The 17,910-nt window shown below is 57.4% G+C and overlaps 1 protein-coding gene across 6 annotated transcripts; it reads left to right on the top strand.

Annotated features, from left to right (window-relative positions):
• Window positions 1–3,116: 3,116 nt before the first annotated feature.
• On the top strand, window positions 3,117–17,551 carry CLK3 (CDC like kinase 3). 6 transcript variants are annotated; one of them, XM_004276305.4, is made up of 13 exons: window positions 3,117–3,390; window positions 7,037–7,188; window positions 7,877–8,093; window positions 9,973–10,069; window positions 10,347–10,413; window positions 12,696–12,812; window positions 13,468–13,634; window positions 14,891–14,985; window positions 15,076–15,205; window positions 15,461–15,543; window positions 16,112–16,191; window positions 16,383–16,473; window positions 17,141–17,551. In XM_004276305.4, exons 2-13 carry the CDS (start codon window positions 7,037–7,039, stop codon window positions 17,315–17,317), a joined length of 1,473 nt encoding a protein of 490 aa, XP_004276353.1. In that variant the 5' UTR covers window positions 3,117–3,390; the 3' UTR covers window positions 17,318–17,551. The 6 variants fall into 6 exon arrangements, with proteins under 6 accessions (XP_004276353.1, XP_012390865.1, XP_049561225.1 ...); XM_012535411.3 differs by having other exon boundaries at window positions 3,244–3,390; window positions 16,682–17,268; XM_049705268.1 differs by having other exon boundaries at window positions 3,366–3,433.
• The last annotated feature ends 359 nt before the right edge of the window (window positions 17,552–17,910 follow it).

The raw sequence follows: 17,910 nt of genomic DNA, 5'->3' as shown, positions 1-17,910 counted from the left end.
ATTTCAAATAAACACCAGCCTCAACCTCGCTAAACAGTTCTAAGTTCCAAGATTCCATGATCTGTGGGTGCTATGGCCCAGCTACTTGCTGAACAAACACGGGGTCATTTGATCCTCCCGGGTTTGAGGTGGGGGGACTGAAGTTCAGAGGGGAAATCAGTTGCCCCGAGTCACGCAGGTAGTCAGTCCACTGCAAACTGGGCCCACATTCCTCCATCCTGCTGCTCTCCTTCCCAGTGTGGGAGCCTAGAAATGGCCGGGGCCAGGGAACATCTGGGGAGACGCTGTATTTTAGCTCTGATGTAGGGGGTCAGAAGCCCTCAAATCACGTCACTGCTCCAGTACCTCTCTGGCTTTCAGAGCTTCAGCTGTAAGGTGGGGGCCCTGACCCGTAACTGACCTGCCTACTCCTCACATTCCCAGACCCGTCCCTGCTCAGGATTGTAGCACCACCCACCAGGCCCTCTCCCTTCTGGACACCTCAACTCTCTCCTCTCCCCTGACTCCAGGCTCAGGTTACTGTAGCTCCCTCCTGAGCTGTCTCCCTCCATTTTACCAGCACACAAGGCCTCTCCAAAATGGACCATGAGGACCAGTCCCTGCCCCCCTCCTTCCACACCCTGCATAGCACCCACAATTTCTCACTGGCTGGGTGCTCTGTCTTTCCCACTTAGAGGCAGGGGCTCGCTATGGGCAGCCCCCAGCCCTTACTGAGACTCTGAGCTTGCCTGGCTTGGTTTGCGGGGGGCGCTCATGGTCTACCGGAGTGAGGAGTGGTACAGGTCAGGCTGTTGAGTTGTGGAGCCAGCGCAGAGGGAAGCACAGCCACCAAGTGCCATGGCAGCAGAGAGAAGGGAGTCTGACCCTTCCTTGGGGCTCCCAGAAAGGCTTTCCAGGGTGACCCTTGGGTGAGTTAACTGCCCTGGAAAGGGCAAAGATGGATGTGGCAGATAGAAGAGAGCAAGGGCAGGAGGACAAGGAGGGGATCAGAGAAGGTGGGGCCTGGGGGGAGAGGTGAGCTGAGCCAAGAGCACAGGGGGGCAAAAGGGAGATCAAGGGGGCCATAGTTGCTGTGGGGCTCAGGTGGCTGGTGGCAGGGCACAGGGCAGAGGCATCTCCTTGGTGTCCTCAACCAGCACAGAAAAGACTTGGCCGGGCACATGGGTTGAGGCCCAGAGAAAGAGCGTAGACCTGAGGGGCGGAGGATGTGAGCAAACCTTCTCTGAAGGTGGTCCAGGCCCTTGACCTCCCCAGCCACCAGTTGCCAAGGTCTCAGCCATCCAGCACTGGAGGTATGAGGGAGGTGGGGTGGGGTGAACTGGGGGTGGTGGAGTTACCCATACTTCACTTTTCTCAAGTGCCTCTCTTCTAGGTGTGAGTTCTTTGGAACAAAGAGACAAAAGAATGAGGCTCTAAGGTAGAATTTCAGGCAGGACAGCCGCTGGACTGAAGATTTTAGAGGGGGAGCTGGGAGATGGCACCTATCCTGCTTCTAAAAACGAAAGCTCTGCTTCTTTACTGGGAGGCGGGGACTCCTGTGTTCTCGATGGTGGGAGGGCTAGCGGGAAGAGGGTCCGACTTACCCCTTCAGAGCCTGGCGCCCAGGTCAGGGCTAGGGACAGGAGCCTCTCTGAGCTCCTCCACCCTCAGCTGCTGACGCGATCGCGGCTTCCAGGAGCCATGGAAACTGCGGGCAACACCAAGCGGTGGGAGAAGGAGACACCAGAGTCCTCCCACCTCGTCTGAGTGGATGAAACCCTTAGATGAAACTCGGCTGGTACGGCTGCGGGCCATAGGCCAAGCTTTCGGGCCCAGGAAAGAATGGCAACTAAGAAGCTCCGACCCTTGAGGCAGGAGCCTAAAGGGGCGGGATCTAGGGGCACAGACAGCCGGGCTCTTGGTCATCAACTCCACACTAGAAGCGGCTGCTGAATTTCTATACTGGGGGGGGGAATGGGTGCATTTGGTTGGCGGGGGACCGGGAGCCGGTTTTGAGGCTGCAGTAGTGTAGCAAGCATCCCGTTTTTACCTAACTTCTGTTTACTTCCGGTAGGGGTGGTGGAACTAACGGAGATTTCGGGGGAACCAAGCACCCGCTCAAGCCACGCCGTCAGACCCCAGTTTAAGGGGGAGCCAGAGGCTAGAGACTGGAGAGCCCTCCCTAACTCCCGAGGGGGCGGCTCCGCTCCGACAGCGCCTGGGTGGCTGGGAGGTGACGACTCGCAACAGGGGCGTGCCCAGCCTCATTGGGGAGGGGCCGGGGGCGGGGACGGGGAGAGGGATGGCTGGCGGCCAGGCCCCGCGGTGCTGTCCCGGGGAGGGGTGGGGTCTGGGGGGATGCTCTGTCCCCGGCGTGGCGCGGGGGCAGTTATAGGACGCTCCCACCCGCTTTGCTGAGCGACGCCAACTAGAGCCCGGGGGCGGGGAGTGTGGGGACCTCACAAACAGTGAAGTCTTCCAAAGGACCCGACCTAGGTTTTCTCATCTGGAAACAGGGCCTCGTTATTCCGCTCTGACCACGCGCGGGGCAAGTAGGTGGGCGGGGCTTTGGTGAGCCCACCCTCGCGGCCCGGGCAAAGGGGTCGCCGAGTGACTCCGGGTCAGCCCGCGACGGGGCACAGGGCTTTTGTTTGGCGGGGGTTTACAAACTGAGAAACAATGCCGGTCCGCTTAGTGCCGTCCTCCAAGGATGCTCAAGGGAAAGGAGACACGCCCCGCCCCTCTCTTCCAGACCCCATCCCTCCAGAGACCCCGCCTACGTGACTCTCCGGTATCTTCTCAGAAACTGCTGTGCACCTACGGCTTGCCGCCACGGCTTAAAAAAACCTCCACACAAAGAGAATAAGATCTCATTTGCTTCTTCCACATAACTGGGAGTCGGGACAGCCTTCCCGAGCCTTCCGTGATCTTTAGCGCCCTCCTGGGTCCCGGAGCCAGGCGGGCGTCAAGGCCCGCCAGGTTTTCACTGGGGCGACAGAGAAACAATGCCCTCCTCCCGGCACGCAGGAAAGGGACAGGCAGGCACAGGCGGGGCTGGGGCTCCACCTTTGGGCTTCCGGCGCCGTCGGCCGGGGACGCCCCCGTCGCGTCTTTGGGGCCTACGTGCGACGCGACACGGGGGAAGGCGGGCCGCGGCCGGGGACTTCCTCTCGGCCCTCCCGGAACCAGGCTCCGCAGTTGCCTCACCGACCTGCGCTGACAAGGCGGGTCCTCCAGAGCCTTCGAGTCGAAGGCTAGAGCGGCCAAGCCGCCGAGCCGGGTCGAGCCCGGGCTGGCGACGGCTGCGTCACGCAAGGGGCGGGGCTGCCACGGGTGGAGGCCGGAGCCGGAAGCGGAAGAGGCGCTCGAAGCGGGGAGTGGGGCCTAGCTGCAGCCGGAGCCTGGGAGAGGGTGAGTATGGGGTCCGGGGCCGCGACGGGAGCGGTGGCGGGCGGTGAGTCGGAGGGGTGGGCGCGCTGGGTGTGGATCCCAGGGCTCCCGGATCGATCTCAGGCTACTCTCTTTCGTTTACTTCTCGGTCTACTTCAGGCCGCGGACCCGACCTCTCACCCCTGACCCGTCGCTTCTCCCCCAGAGGGCGGTCACCGCAGACCCCGATCTCTCGATCCCGCGTGTCGGAGTCCGAGCCTAAGAGGCCTCTGAGGCCCCTGCAGGGATACTGTTTGGGCCCTGCACCCGCCCGCGGAATGGGATCGGGGTCCTACCTGGGATAGCCTGGAGGGGCTTTCGGACCCCTCCCCTACCCCCGGCTCGAGGCTTAGTTCGCACACTCCTCTTCCCCGCGCGGCTTGGGAGTTTGATTCCGGCCCAAGCTGGCCTTCCCCTCCTCTCCCTCCCCTCCCCCTCCCCCTCCCCCAGGTCTCCCCTCGCCTCCACTGGCGGCAGTTACGGGGGACGGGGCTCTGAGATCTCTGGAGAGGCGTCAGGAGGGGACGCGAGCGAGGACCTCAGGCCCCCTGCGTGTTTTGTTGTGATGCTGGATCCGCTCCAGCCCGGAGGAGGGGCCCGGCCAAGCTGACAGTACAGATGCCCCGGCTGCTCCTCGGTCCGGGAATCTCTGTCCTTTAGTTCCGGGTGCGGGTGTCCTGGTGTGGAGCTGGGGTGGGAATCGCCTGAGCCAGGGCTCCGTCGAGGCGGAGTTGGCGGCCTTCCAGCTTCCCTCCTCCATGCCCTTGAAAAGGAGGAGCGTTTCACCCGATGGTGGCGGCTTGCAAGGTGGCAGGTTTGAGGTTGCAGCGGTGGGGCAGCGTCAGCCAAAAATAACCATGGGGCGCTGGGGTGGCTGGAATCCGGGAGGGCAGCCACTGACCTGGCTGGCTGCTCTTCTTGTCAGCCCAGTTCTCTGGCCAGGACCAGCAAATGAGAAGACGACTAGGCCCGTGCTCAGAGAAAAGCTGGCATCCTCCGCCTGGTTTCCTTCACCTTACCTTTTTCTTCATTGTGCAGAGGCAGAGCCTTCCAGAGCATATCTTAACAACCTGTTTTCTGAGGTCTCAGAGAATCAGAGATAATTGATGAGAAATGGGCCCTAGAGCCCTAGCTGGGAAGATAATGAGGAGCATCTGGTATTCCCAATATTTCACTTGCGTAGAATGTGTTAAAGGAGAAGTTATATCCTCTATGATTGCTTTGTGTGTGATGTCTCATATAGCTTTCATACTTATCATCTCCTTTGCCAAGTTGGCTGGAGGGTCGTGTCATCTCCATTTTCCAGGTATGGTAACCAAGGCCCAGTGTATAAGGTCACGAGGCCAGTAAGGCAGCACTGGGATTTCGTTCAGGGTTTTCTACCCGGATCTGTCTCTTCTCTGGTCCCTTGGAAGGGACTTAAAAATGTCCTTAATACCCTTAGGGCATTTAACACAGACCCCGAGTTGTTTCCTGGAAACTTTTTTTTTTTTTTTTTGCGATACACAGGCTTCTCACCGTTGTGGCCTCTCCCGTTGTGGAGCACAGGCTCCGGACACGCAGGCTCAGTGGCCATGGCTCACGGGCCCAGCCACTCCACGGCATGTGGGATCTTCCCGGACTGGGGCACGAACCCGTGTCCCCTGCATCGGCAGGCGGACTCTCAACCACTGCGCCACCAGGGAAGCCCCCTGGAACCTTTTTAATGTTGCTGATGTAAAGCTGCCTTCAGTACCTCTTGTGGGCCCAGACCTGTGCTAGGCCTTTGACCTAAAGGCATGTACTAGGCATGTTACTTAAAGGAGTGATATAATTTAATCTGCACAGAGTCCTGTAAGAGGCTATTATCCCCTTGTTGCAAGAGGAAGTTGAAGGTTAGACTTGTTTAATAACTTGCCTAAAGGCACAAGCTAGAAGTGGCAGTGCCAGGATTCAGATTGACATCTGAAGCTGTGCTCTTTCCACTTGCATGAGCATATATAAGAATCTTCTGGGTCCCAGGAGAGAGTCTTTGGCCTGTGTAGACTAGACCATGTCTTCCAGGTCTGGTGCTTTGCCCAGTGAGGATGGGCAGGGCCTTTGTCCTGGCCATTGGAACATCTTCCTTGTCACTTATTGAGATGTGAGATACTGCCTTCATTCCATCGCTTAGGCACCTGACCCAGCCATAATTGCAGGGAAACAGTGAAATATTAGTCAAAACAGAACAGCTCTTGAGGAGCTGTTACAGAGTATTTATCTCCAAGGGTTGCTGTGGCCTGGGCTTCCAGGTAGAGGGCAGAAGACAGCTGCTAGCGGGGAGATTGAGGGCAGTGACTTTCTCAGGATTGCAGACAAGCTCCCAGGGGTTTTGTCAGATATGCCTCACTGACCTGCTCGTTTAAGGAGAGCCATTCCATTCTGTTCTCCTCTAGACAGACCCTTCTTATAAGATGAGACAGCCTCAGTGGATTTGTCCAAAATGTGCTTGATCAGGCAAGCCCAAGACTGACCACCATTGGTTGGCTATGGCCAAGTGAAAGGTTGGGAGGAAGGCTGGCTACGGTCTCTGGCCCAGCCCTCCTGTGGAGGCAGTGTCAGGGTTTGGGGTTTGGGTGGAACAGGGAGCTGGCCTCACATAGCCATCTTTCTCAGCTGATGGCTGATCCAACCTGGCAATTTTCTGTGGTGGGTGTAAGTCCCTACTGAACCAGGAATAGTGAGATGGGGCCCTTTTGGCCTGCCTCCCCGAGCCCAAAGCCTGCCAGACAGCCAGGCTTCTGACTTCTCCTGAGATGGGCGCAGAAGAGGATACTGGAGCAGGGAATCTAGAAGAGGGCACAGTGATGGTACTGTTGGAGGTGAGGCACTGCCTGGCATGGCACCAGTGGCAGGTGGTCTGCGGGTGCTAAATAGGCCTCAGGCAAGTGACTTGGTTGCTCTGAAGACCCTGGCATCTTTACAGATACTAGGACTGACTGTAGACCAACAAGGGCTGGATAGACCCCCATGTCTGCTTGGCCAGACCCTCAGGTAGGCTAGGGAATGTTTGTGGGACCCTCTTTGTCCAAGGGCTGGTCTTCTCGATTCTGCTTGTGGCTCCTCACACTGATTTGTGGTCCTTGAGCAGAGCACAGTTCAGGGCCTCAGCCAGGCAACCTGGCTTCTCAAACTCGAGGGCCTTCACCCCTTGCTCCTGTGTATTGGCTCCCTGCCAGCAGCCTTTTGACTCTGGCCTCTGGCTCGACAGAACAGGCACTTCATAGGACCCTACAGACAGGCAGGAGGGAATTGAGCACAGGAGGCTCCCTTTCTACTTGGCCTTGGTCTCCTGTGATGGTGCTCACCAGCCCCTCCCTGCATTCTGCCTCGGCACCTGTCCTGGCTCTCCAGGTTCCCTGAGTGCTCAGGCCACCAGGCCAATGATGCTGTGCTGGGGAGGCAGCTGCTTGTTTGTTCTCTGGTGAAGGGTGTTACCCATTGTCTGCTGTTTGACCAGTGTGACCTCAGAGTTCTTCACTTCATAAACCCCTGGGAGGGGCTGCCCGCAGACAGAACAATGGGCCTCTTCTTCAGGAGCGCCTAGGCTGCCCGGGCAGCCCTGTGGCTGGCTGCGTGTTTAGCAGGGCTTTTATTTCTCATGGCCTAGATGCATCACTGTAAGCGATACCGCTCCCCTGAGCCAGACCCGTACCTGAGCTACCGATGGAAGAGGAGGAGGTCTTACAGTCGGGAGCATGAAGGGAGACTGCGATACCCCTCTCGAAGGGAGCCTCCGCCCCGGAGATCTCGGTCTAGAAGGTGAGAGGGAACTAGGTCGGAAGAAAGGTTTCCTTTCCACTTCCGGGCTAGGGAGACAGCCTGGAGGCTTGTGGCAGCCCTGGGCCTCTTCAGGTGACTGCCGCCTCTGCCCGGCTGCACATTGATCACTGCCCTGTCCTCTTCAGGCTCTTCCCCTGATCCCCCTGCAATTCCCCTGCATTCCCTGGCCTCAGTTCGCCACCATCCATGCCACCCCTTCTTTCTCTATCCTTGAGTCTTTCTTCTCCTGACACATTCCCCCGTTTTCTAGGCCAGCATCTCCCCTGCTAACCTCTGAGCCTTCCTCATTTTGGATTGGGAACATAACTTCAGCCCTTTCCAGATATTGGTCCCTGGTCTTATCTCAGTCCCCAGACCAAAATAACAGTCTCTGCAGGCCTCAGAGAGCTCTGGAATGGGGGACCCTCAGAGGTCCTCCACCATGCTCACCTTTCCCAGTGCTCTGCCTCCTGTGGCGCCGGAGGGGTGCTGTCAGGAGCTGGGGTTCTGGAGGTTGGATTTCACGCACACGTGCCCACCCCCTCGCCCCCGCACTTCCCCTAGTCTGGACGCCTCTGCTCCCACAGGCTACCCTTGTGAGCCCTTTGCAGGGGCCCCACCACATGAGTCTTGATTACTAGCAGGTGGGAGGAAGCTCTGACCAGTGTCCCTATCCCGGTCTTGGCAGCCATGACCGCCTGCCCTACCAGAGGAGATACCGGGAGCACCGTGACAGTGACACGTACCGGTGTGAAGAGCGGAGCCCATCCTTTGGAGAGGACTACTATGGATCTTCACGTTGCCATCATCGTCGGCGGTCACGGGAAAGGGAGCCATACCGGACCCGCAAGCATGCCCACCACTGCCACAAACGCCGCACCAGGTCTTGTAGCAGCGCCTCCTCGGTGAGTGGTGGCCAGAGTGTGCTGGCTGGGGCTTAAAGGCCTCGTCTCTTTCTAGCCTTCTCTCAGGCTGGCTGGTCTGGGTGAGTACTGCCAGCTCTGCGCACGTGCATTTGGTGTGCCTGCATGTGTGTGTGTATGTGTTGTCTGGTCCAGGTGCAGGGCTGGGCAGGGGCCCGGCTCCTCTATCTTCTGGCCCATGGGCAGTGGCAACTTAAGGGCTCTGGTTCCGGCGCTGGCTGGTCCCCAGCCTATCTGTGTCTCCACACCGCTCCAGGACAGGCCACATGCGCAAGTAGCCAGAGACACTTCTTCAGAATTCCTTAATAGGGTTGCTGGTACGTGGTCTGGGGCTGTATGGCCTGGTCTTCCCCACCCAGAGATTGCCCCCCACACACAGCTGAGTGCTCCGACTGGTATGGACTGCATCCACCTCTGCAGTCTCTTCTCCACGCCCCTCACCAAAGGCCTGGAGGCTGGAGTGCCCACGGGTAGGGGAGGGCCCGTCAATTAGCATGGACTGGGACCTTCCCTCTGACCTCCATTCAGGTCCTCTGCAGCCTAGCCTCTTCACGTGAGGGGCAGTCAAGTCAAGGGGGATGAGCTGCCTGTGTGGTGGGGCATGTGAAGAAAGGCAGAAAGGCCCGCAGCTCCAGGCCTTGTCCAGCTGCAGGCCACATGCCCAGAGCAGGGCCTGGAAACATCCTTAATGTGAAGGGTTGTACAGAAGGGTCTCTGCTGAGACCAGGAAACCACACTGTGCTCAGACCTCTGGGAAGGAAGGCCAGTTGTGTATCTCTGAGGGTGTATGCTGTCTTCTCTTCTCTTCCCCAGCTCTCTTCCCTCCCTCACTCGCTCCCGGCCGTGAGGCCCCTGAGGAGTAGTGGTGCAACAGTGGAGGGGGGCCAGGCGTCTTCTCTGCCGAGCTTTTCCGTGGTTCTTTGAGTGGCCACGGGTTGAGGTTGACTGGGCACCCGGCATGGCCCGGTGGCCTCTCTGCACACTGCCACAGGATGGTAGTGCAGGTCTGTGGCTCTGCTTCTTCTCTTTTTGGTGCCCTCTGTCGTCATGAGGCTCAGGATGGGCCGGGCCTGGCCTGTGAGTAGCATAGGTGCCAAGGCCAGGGCAGGAGCTGGCTTGGGGCCTGTGTGGGCCATCGTGGTGGTAGGCCTTGGAGAGTCGACTGGCCCAGAGGATCCAGGGCTCCTTCCCTGCTCAAGGCTGGTGGCACAAGGGCTGCTGACGGAAGGCCGTTTCTGCTGGTGATGTTAATTAAGTCTGGCCACGGATGCCGTCTAGGGACAGGTGGCAGCTGTCGGGCATGTGCAGGACTGCGTGGGCGAACAGAGGCAGGCAAGGACAGGCTGGGCATTCTGCAGCTGAAGCCAGCCAGAGTGGCCTCTGACCATTCTGGATGATCGGACCCAGGCTGGGCCAGCCATCTTCTTGCGCCGTTCTCACTGCGTCTCCACCCTAGCCGAAGCCATCATGGGAGGGCCCGGGAGGGGGAGACTCAGTGGAGGAGGGAGTCAGGCCTGTGACTCTCTACACGGCAGCCCCTCAGCAGCAGAGGCTGGTTGTCTTTCTGAGCATTTGCGGCGCCCTTCTCTTAGATAATGTCCGAGTTTTCTTTACATACCTGTAGCTGTTTTTACTTTTCTGTTTTTGAAGTCAGTTTGTGTCTTGACGTGTCCCTTGCAATATCCCTATCGTTATATATGCTGTGTGCCTTATGAAATGCTGGGATCTGGAAAATCCAATCAACCAACCCACCGGCTCCTCACCGTCTCCACCTCTGCCTTTGACTGACACCTCAATCTGTCAATCGGAACCGCCTACCATGCGATTGGTCGGATGGCGTTTCGGGGGGCGGTGCATGCAGAGAAGCCAACAGAGCAGTAAGCGCAGCAGCCGGAGTGTGGAAGATGACAAGGAGGGCCACCTGGTGTGCCGGATCGGCGATTGGCTCCAAGAGCGATGTACAGCCACCTTTCGTAAAACTTTACCTCTCTACTTTCTATCCCCCTTGTTAGACGAGACCTCTCCTGCCTGGAGGGGCCTCTAGTGCGCGTGGCGCCTTAGCGGGGCCACCAGTAATTGCCTGAATGACACAGACGCTAGCAACTTCCGTTTTTAAGAGTGTAGCAGTGAGAGAGAAACCTTTTTTGTTTTTGAGAATTTGAATGCTGTGAACTTGCAGGAGCTGCCGATCCTCTGTCCTCCGGATCCTCATGCCCTGTTTCTTTTCTCTCCTAGATGAGATCGTGGGGAACCTGGGTGAAGGCACCTTTGGCAAGGTGGTGGAGTGCTTGGACCATGCCAGGTGAGCCATCTTCCTGGGAAGAGTTGGCCTGAGGTTCTTGAAGGTGGTGGCAGAGCTTAACCTCTTTCTTTTTGAAGGGTAGCACCAAAGCAGAGTTCTGACCTGTGCATATTGGGGTTGTGCTGATCCCCTGAATTAGGGAGAAATTCTTGGGATTCCATAGGCATGTGGCATCTCTGCCCAAGAACTGCTGGTCAGTGAATGGCGCTGCCCCAGTTTCCCCACTTCCCCAGGACTGTGGTTGCGGATATCAGAACAGGGCAAGGCCCTGGCTCCTCCGTGGTCTGGATCTGCTTCCTGTCATCTCTTAGGGTCTGGGCCTGGCAGGGGGTTGAGAGTACTGCTGAGCCCGACTCAAGCATGAGCCCTCACCCTCTGGAGGTCTGCCTGAGAGGCCGTGCAGGCCCCCGCTGAGAGAAGACCCTGGGCTTTCTCACCAGGCAGGCTGCTGCCTTCTCCAGTGTGGCTAGGGTTGGGCCTCTCTGAGTGTGCCGAGGTAGAGCAGGGGTCCACCCGTGTGTGTAGGGGTGCTCCTGGGGGTACCTTGCTCCCTTCTAGACTGAGCAGTGAAAAACATTTCTGTCCCCTTGCCATTCCTCAAGACCAGAAGCCTTGCCTCCTCTACCTTAGGCTGGGAGGCTACCTCCTGGGAGCCCACTGCCTTCCCGCCTTAATGGCCCTCTCTTTGGTTTGGCGCTTTGACCAGAAAGTGCTTGTGTCCTTGCTGTCTCATTTGAGCCACGTGCTGCCCGTATGTGACTTGCGCTATTTTAGAGATTAAGAAACACGCTTGGGGTCTGACTGTATCCCCCAGCTGTTGAATGGAGGAGCCGGGTACCGCTGTGCTCGGTTCAGAGGGTTGCTTGGAGAGGACAGTTAGGCCCAGCAGTCCAGCCAGCCATGTGGCCCCAATTTAAGGTAGTGCTTATCACTGAGGAAGCCTCCCTGGGCGCCCAGTTCCCATTTAAACACCCCTCAGACCCCATGTGGCCCAAGAGGTTAGGGCCGGGACCAGTGGGCATAGGGACATGTAGACTATACAGTGACGAGAGAGAGAGATGGGGCAGATCTGAGAGCTGTGCCACATGGGGGCTCTCTGGGCTGTGTCACTCTGAGTAGCTAGATGGAAAGTGAGCCTTTGAAGTCACTAATGGGTAGGCACAGGGCTTAGGGCACCTATAGGGAGTCCAGAGGGAGTTGGCCAGTGGGCTTCAGCTCAGCAAAAGGAAGGGCCGTCCAAGCCTGGCAGTAGTTGTGTGGAAGTGACGAGCTCCCTGTGTCGAGGGTCGGAATGCCCTTGAGGGATCCTGTTCTAGGAGGCTGGAGTGGTGGTTTTTCCTCTGAGGTCCTCCCCCGCCCTGAAAATCTGGGAAAATGGGATAGGGAGAGAAAAGCAGGGTGTTCTCTAGAAGATGCCTCTGCCCTGGGGCCTGTAAACCTTTCCTCAGGCACCAAGGCCAGCTTCCAGAGGCTTCAAGGCCACACGTTGTGGGCCAGCGCTTATCACTCTAGTTTCCCCCTGGGCATCTGAACTCTGGCTTTTCCTTCCTGACAGCAGTTGGGCCTAGCAGGCTAACCTCAGCAGATATTCTCTGCTGAGACTCTGCAAGTGGCCTACTGGTGCTGGGGGTAAGGGTGGAGGGTGTGGAGCAGGAATTATTAAAATCCTCATGGATACTGAACAAAGGTTCCTGGCAGTCAGTGGTCTCTGATAAATGCTGTGGCTGGTAGGCAGGCAGGTGGGGCCAGGGTGGTGTGCTAAAGGGATCGGCCCTGGGGTTCCCAGGGAGAGGAGCCTGCTGCTGGGGCCCTTACCCTCTTGCCAGGCCCTCACTCCATCCTGGAATCCCAGGAGGAGCAGTTTGCCCAGACTTGTAGATGTGCTCTGGAAGGTCAGGAGGTGCCACAGAGGGTTCTGAGTGGGACTGCCTGGCCAGGGTCAACGGACTGGGCTACAGGTTGGGTTACTGAGTGAGCTCTAGGGCTGGCGCTCGTCAGCAGGATAGGGCTCTACTCCTCTGCCTACGTCCCCGGGAGCTGGCAGTGGCTGAGATCATAAAAGCCTAAGACGGGCACGGATGCCAACAGCAACTTGTTGTTATGAGGGTAGAGGTCTAGTGTTACAGGGGGTAGGCTGGGTATCAAGAATCTGCTGTCTTCAGGGCAGGCCCTGTTCCTGGAGTCCTGAGTAGTGTTTGCCAGGAGTTGCTGGGTTGGGGCGGCGGGTGGGGGGAGGGCTGCACAGCTTCTCATGAGAAATTCTGCTTCCTTCCCTGGTCCAGAGGGAAGTCTCAGGTTGCCCTGAAGATCATCCGCAACGTGGGCAAGTACCGGGAGGCCGCCCGGCTAGAAATCAATGTTCTCAAAAAAATCAAGGAGAAGGACAAAGAGAACAAGTTGTGAGTGTCGGCAAGGAATGGGAGGGAAGCTTCCTAGGGGGCAGCGTCCACTCCGGCCCCAACTGCCTGGACCCGCTGGGGCTGAGCAGTGCCCTTTCACCTGGTTGGCACCATGCCTTCTGCCGACAGTCAGAAGCAGGGGAGTTTGGCGAGTGAGTCTTGCTGGAAGGAACCTTTGGATTTCAGTCTAGGCCCCACCACAACCAGCTCTGTGTTCTGAGGCGGGCCTCCCCGCCCTGAGTTTGTGAATTGGGGGCTTCATTGGGTTGTGGTGGGCATTAGACAAGATACAAACCCAAAGCTGTTTGGGGCTCTCATGTAGTCAGAGATATCCAAAGGAGAGCCACCTTTGGCACACAGACACTGAGCATTCCCCCTCCAAGCACTGTGCTGAGCCCTGCAGGATCTCAGGAAGCTCAGCTGAGGGAGTGGAAAAAAGCAATGCTTGTTCTGTGGAGTGTACTGGTGTTACTCCACCTCGTTCTCTGAGATGCAGGCATTGTGCCCATAATTTTCTTTCTCTGTGTGTATCTGCATCCTGCGTGGGACCCAGCGGCCTGGGAGGGAGTGGGGACTGGCGTCACCTGAGGGGACGGGGTGAGGCAGCCAGCGCCCCCAGCACAGACCCTGAGCCCCATCCATCCTTCTCCTCCAGCCTGTGCGTCTTGATGTCTGACTGGTTCAACTTCCATGGTCACATGTGCATCGCCTTTGAGCTCCTGGGCAAGAACACCTTTGAGTTCCTAAAGGAGAATAACTTCCAGCCTTACCCTCTACCACATGTCCGGCACATGGCCTACCAGCTCTGCCACGCCCTTAGGTGTAAGTTTCCACCCTCAAATGGAGCATGGTCGGCCACATATCTGCAGCAGAGTCACCTGGTGGTCCTGCTCTCCATCATTCGCTCTAGCACATCGTTAACTATTCTTCTGGGCCAGAGACACCAGGGCCCCTTTGGCTGAAAGGCCTTCAGGTAGGAATCTGTGAGGATGGAGAGGCTGCAGTCCCCTCCAGGGGGCCTCCTGAGCTGGGTCTGCCCCCAGGCACTCGGGGAAAAATGAAAGAGCCGCTCTAGAATTAGCCCCGTACCACCCCGGTTCCTACCCTCCTGCATAGGATGAAGAGGTCAGAGACTGACCTGGCTGGTCCCACCCACAGATCCTGTCAACATAGACACCCTCTGTCTCACCGTCATTTCCCATCTGTCTGCCAGCCTTTGAGAGCATATCTGGTGGTGCCTGTGCTCAGCACTGCAGGATTTGCAGTGGTTGGAACAGGTCGGGAAGGCTCGTTGGAGAGGAGGTGGATAGACCTAGAGCTAGACTACAGGGTCTGCATAGATGATGGGACGGGAGTGTGTTCCAAGCTAGGTGAGCACTCAGCGACGGCCCAGAGCCTGGCATGTGCTGCAACTCTTTCTGGTGAAGACAGGGCCCATGTTGGGAGAGATGGGCCACACCGTTGTGAGGGTCTTGAGTGCCAGATGGGAAAAGTGATGAGTGGCAGGGTACCACCATCGGTGGGATAGGAGTTGGAGGAAAAAGGCAGACTTCTCGGCGCTCGGGGCTGGGGATGAGGAGAGGCAGGACTGGCTTCATTGTTTTGCTTCATAGGGGGCTCTGTGCTTGGTTTAATACTCTGCTGCTACCATCTTGAGATTCTTAACTTTTGAGTAAGACGGCCTGCATTTTCATTTTGCCCTGGGCCTTGCAAATTACGTAGCTGGTGTTGGGGAGAGGGAACCACCCCAAGGCTGATGCTGCAGCTCTGGTGAGAGACAGGTTGAGGAGGCCTGGTCCCCTGCAGACAGGTAGAGGGAGGTTTTATAAATGGAAAAAGTCTCCCCTGCCCCCTCAAGAATCAGAACCTTCCAAGGCCCTAAGCACAGAGAACTCTAGAGAGGGAAGCCAGTACAGAGGCAGTTCAGTCTGCTCCCTTGGCCCACTGCTGAGGTTAGGGGCTGTGAGGGGCTCTGGCAGGCTGGCTTTGGAGGAGGGAGCTGGCCTAGCGCTGGCAGGTGCACCAGAGAGGAAGCCCAGGTTTTCAGTGTCTGCTTCCCTCCTCTCCTGCTTCCCCAGTTCTACATGAGAACCAACTGACCCACACAGACTTGAAGCCAGAGAACATCCTGTTTGTGAATTCTGAGTTTGAAACTCTCTACAATGAGCACAAGGTATTGGTGGGGGAAAAGATTGAGGCCCTGTTCCAGGGGTGTGTACCCACCAGGACAGACTCGACCTGGCTCACCTTCCTTGCCCTTCAGAGCTGTGAGGAGAAGTCGGTGAAGAACACCAGCATCCGAGTGGCTGACTTTGGCAGTGCTACCTTTGACCACGAGCATCACACGACCATTGTGGCCACCCGTCACTATCGCCCGCCTGAGGTGATCCTGGGTGAGTGACTGTGTAGCTCCCAACCCTGATAAAGCGGGCAGTTGTTGGGAGGGTATAAACAGGGAGTGAGGTGCCTGTCCACCACCTGAGGCCAGTGTCCTGAGTCACTATGGCTGTTGACTTGGCCTTACCAAGAAAGAGACTTCTACTGGCTTTGGGGCAGGAGCCTTGCCAGGCAGTGTGGTAGTTACACTGTGACCTCTAGGCTGGGAACACAGGGCTGAATCTCATAGCCTGTCCCATCTTGGCTTTCAGAGCTGGGCTGGGCACAGCCCTGCGACGTCTGGAGCATTGGCTGCATTCTCTTTGAGTACTACCGGGGCTTCACACTCTTCCAGGTAAGGCCTCTCCCACATCACCCCACTACCCTAAGCGCTGCTACTCTGACAGGCTGCAGAGGCCTAGTGTGGGACCGCTGCCCACCAGTCAGCATGTTGTGAGATTGTCTCCTGAGGGCTGTAGATGCTCAGGGGAAGGAAGAGGTCAGGGTAGCTGGAACACTCAGGGACTCTTGTGGTCAGCCATCAAGGATGGAGGATTGGGGTGGGAGGAGTGAGCATTCCAGGCAAGGGGCACTGCCTGAGTGAGGGCATGGAGGTGGGCTGGGGCAGGGCACCTTCTGGGGAGAGAGTGAGGAACGTAGCCAAAGAGAGGTGTGTAGTTATACAGTGCACCTGAAGGGTCAAGGAGTCTGACCGTGACCCTGAGAGAACAGGCTGGCCTCATCCCTGGTCCCAGGCTGCCACCAGGTCAGAAAGGCTGGGACTGCTATTCCATTGGTGGGTTTGCATCTCCCGGGGCAGGAAGGGAACTTGCCCATCTTTTTTGTCCTTTATTCCCTGAGGGACCCTAAGGGGGCAGAGGCTGGCACTGACCCCCACTTGCTGTGTCCCTAACCTTCCACAGACGCACGAAAACCGAGAGCATTTGGTGATGATGGAGAAGATCCTAGGGCCCATCCCATCACACATGATCCACCGTACCAGGTAAGGAGTCCTGGTTGCTCCCGCAGGGCTGGCCTAGGGGCCTTTCCCATCTTGGAATGACCTGGCAAACCTGTTGCCGAGACCTTCCTGCTGGGTCAGGCCAGGATCCCCTGCCTTGCTTTGCTGCCATTCCTCAGGCTGCCACTGTCTTTCCCATTTAAGACTTGACCCTTCCTGTCCTTTGTTTTCAGGAAGCAGAAATATTTTTACAAAGGGGGCCTGGTTTGGGATGAGAACAGCTCTGACGGCCGGTATGTGAAGGAGAACTGCAAACCTCTTAAGGTCAGTTTCTGGCTTCCCCCAGCTCAACTTATGCCAAGGAGACCCCAGGCACTGGGCAGACACACAGCAGAGAGACAGGCCAGGCAGCTACAGGCTGCCTCCTGGTTCCGGCCCTATGGGAGGCTGTGCCTAAGGTTGCTGGGTGCTGGCAGTGGGGCTTCTTGCAAACTGCCCCAGAGGGGCCCTTAGCTCTACCCCTTCCCCACAGGGTGGCTGTGAATGTAATTGGGGAACACCAGAAGAGCCAGATGTCAGAGACCGTGCTACTTCCTGCCCCATCTTCTCTCAATTTTGGGAAGAACTAGGCAGGACTGAGGTGAGGGGTAGGGAAGACCTAGACATGGCCAGGAAGCCTCTGTCAACTGCATTTGGTGCTTGGACAAGTGAATTCCACAGAGGTGATTTCTACCCACCTGTCAGAACTTTGCACGTGGGGGCAGAGTCACCAAGCCAGCAAGACACCCAGTAGCCTGACAAGTTCAGAGCAAACATTATTACAGGCACAAAAAGAAAAGAGCTGCTCATTGTCCAGGAGGGGAGAAGTAGTCCTCCAGGGAGGCGTCCCTGCCTCCTCAGCCACGCAGCAAGGCTTCCCAGAGGCAAGGGGACCTGCTGTGGCTTCCCACGACCCTGCCATCACACTGAGACACCTTGTGTCCCTGAGCAGAGTTATATGCTCCAAGACTCTCCGGAGCACGTGCAGCTGTTTGACCTGATGAGACGGATGTTAGAATTTGACCCTGCCCAGCGCATCACATTGGCGGAGGCCCTGCTGCATCCCTTCTTTGCTGGTCTGACCCCTGAGGAGCGGTCTTTACACACCAGCCGCAACCCAAGCAGATGACAGGTGCAGGCCACCACACTGGGAGATGGAGAGCAGAACTGGGCTGCCCGGCCCCTTTTCTCCAAGCTCTACCACCGGCCCCAGGGCCAGAGCCACCCAATGAACAGTGCAATGTGAAGGAAGGCAGGAGCCTACAGGGGAGGAGACTTGATGCCCAGCTGCCAGAAAGCACAGATTTGACCCAAGCTATTTATATGTTGTAAAGTTATAATAAAGTGTTTCTTACTGTTTGTACCCCCTGGTACCAGTGTGTCCATCTCCAGGCTCCTTGCCTTCTCCCTTCCCCACCTTATTAATAAAGTCTTTCTTAGCAGTTCAGCTTGTGGAGAGCTAAGTGTGAACTGGGCCAGGCACAGAAGGGCTAGCCAGAAGCTCCGGTATCCCTCTGGGCCCAGAAGAGCAGTGGTAGGTCTGCTGAACAGTCCTAAAAGGGGACTGCAGGCCCCTGTACCTCTCAGCCCCAAGGAGTATAAGGGAAATGGCCCACTGGTTTTACCTATCCTTCCGGCCCTGTCTTTGGCTGGGACTTTAGACTGTTATGTGCCCGATAACTTTAATGAAGTGTGAGAAGCAAACGCAGGCTCCTAGGGCTG

The sequence above is a fragment of the Orcinus orca genome, chromosome 2 (genome assembly GCF_937001465.1).
Source record: "Orcinus orca chromosome 2, mOrcOrc1.1, whole genome shotgun sequence".
Classification (NCBI taxonomy): Eukaryota; Metazoa; Chordata; class Mammalia; order Artiodactyla; family Delphinidae; genus Orcinus; species Orcinus orca.
Note: the sequence above shows the minus strand (reverse complement) of the source record. Positions and strands in the feature narration are given on the sequence as shown.

Coding starts and splice junctions, on each gene's coding strand:
- CLK3 (XM_033440070.2), top strand. CDS start 7,037: ATGCATCACTGTAAGCGATACCGCTCCCCTGAGCCAGACCCGTACCTG. Junction 14,986..15,075: donor CTCTCTACAATGAGCACAAG/GTATTGGTGGGG, acceptor CTTGCCCTTCAG/AGCTGTGAGGAGAAGTCGGT. Junction 15,544..16,111: donor GGGGCTTCACACTCTTCCAG/GTAAGGCCTCTC, acceptor AACCTTCCACAG/ACGCACGAAAACCGAGAGCA.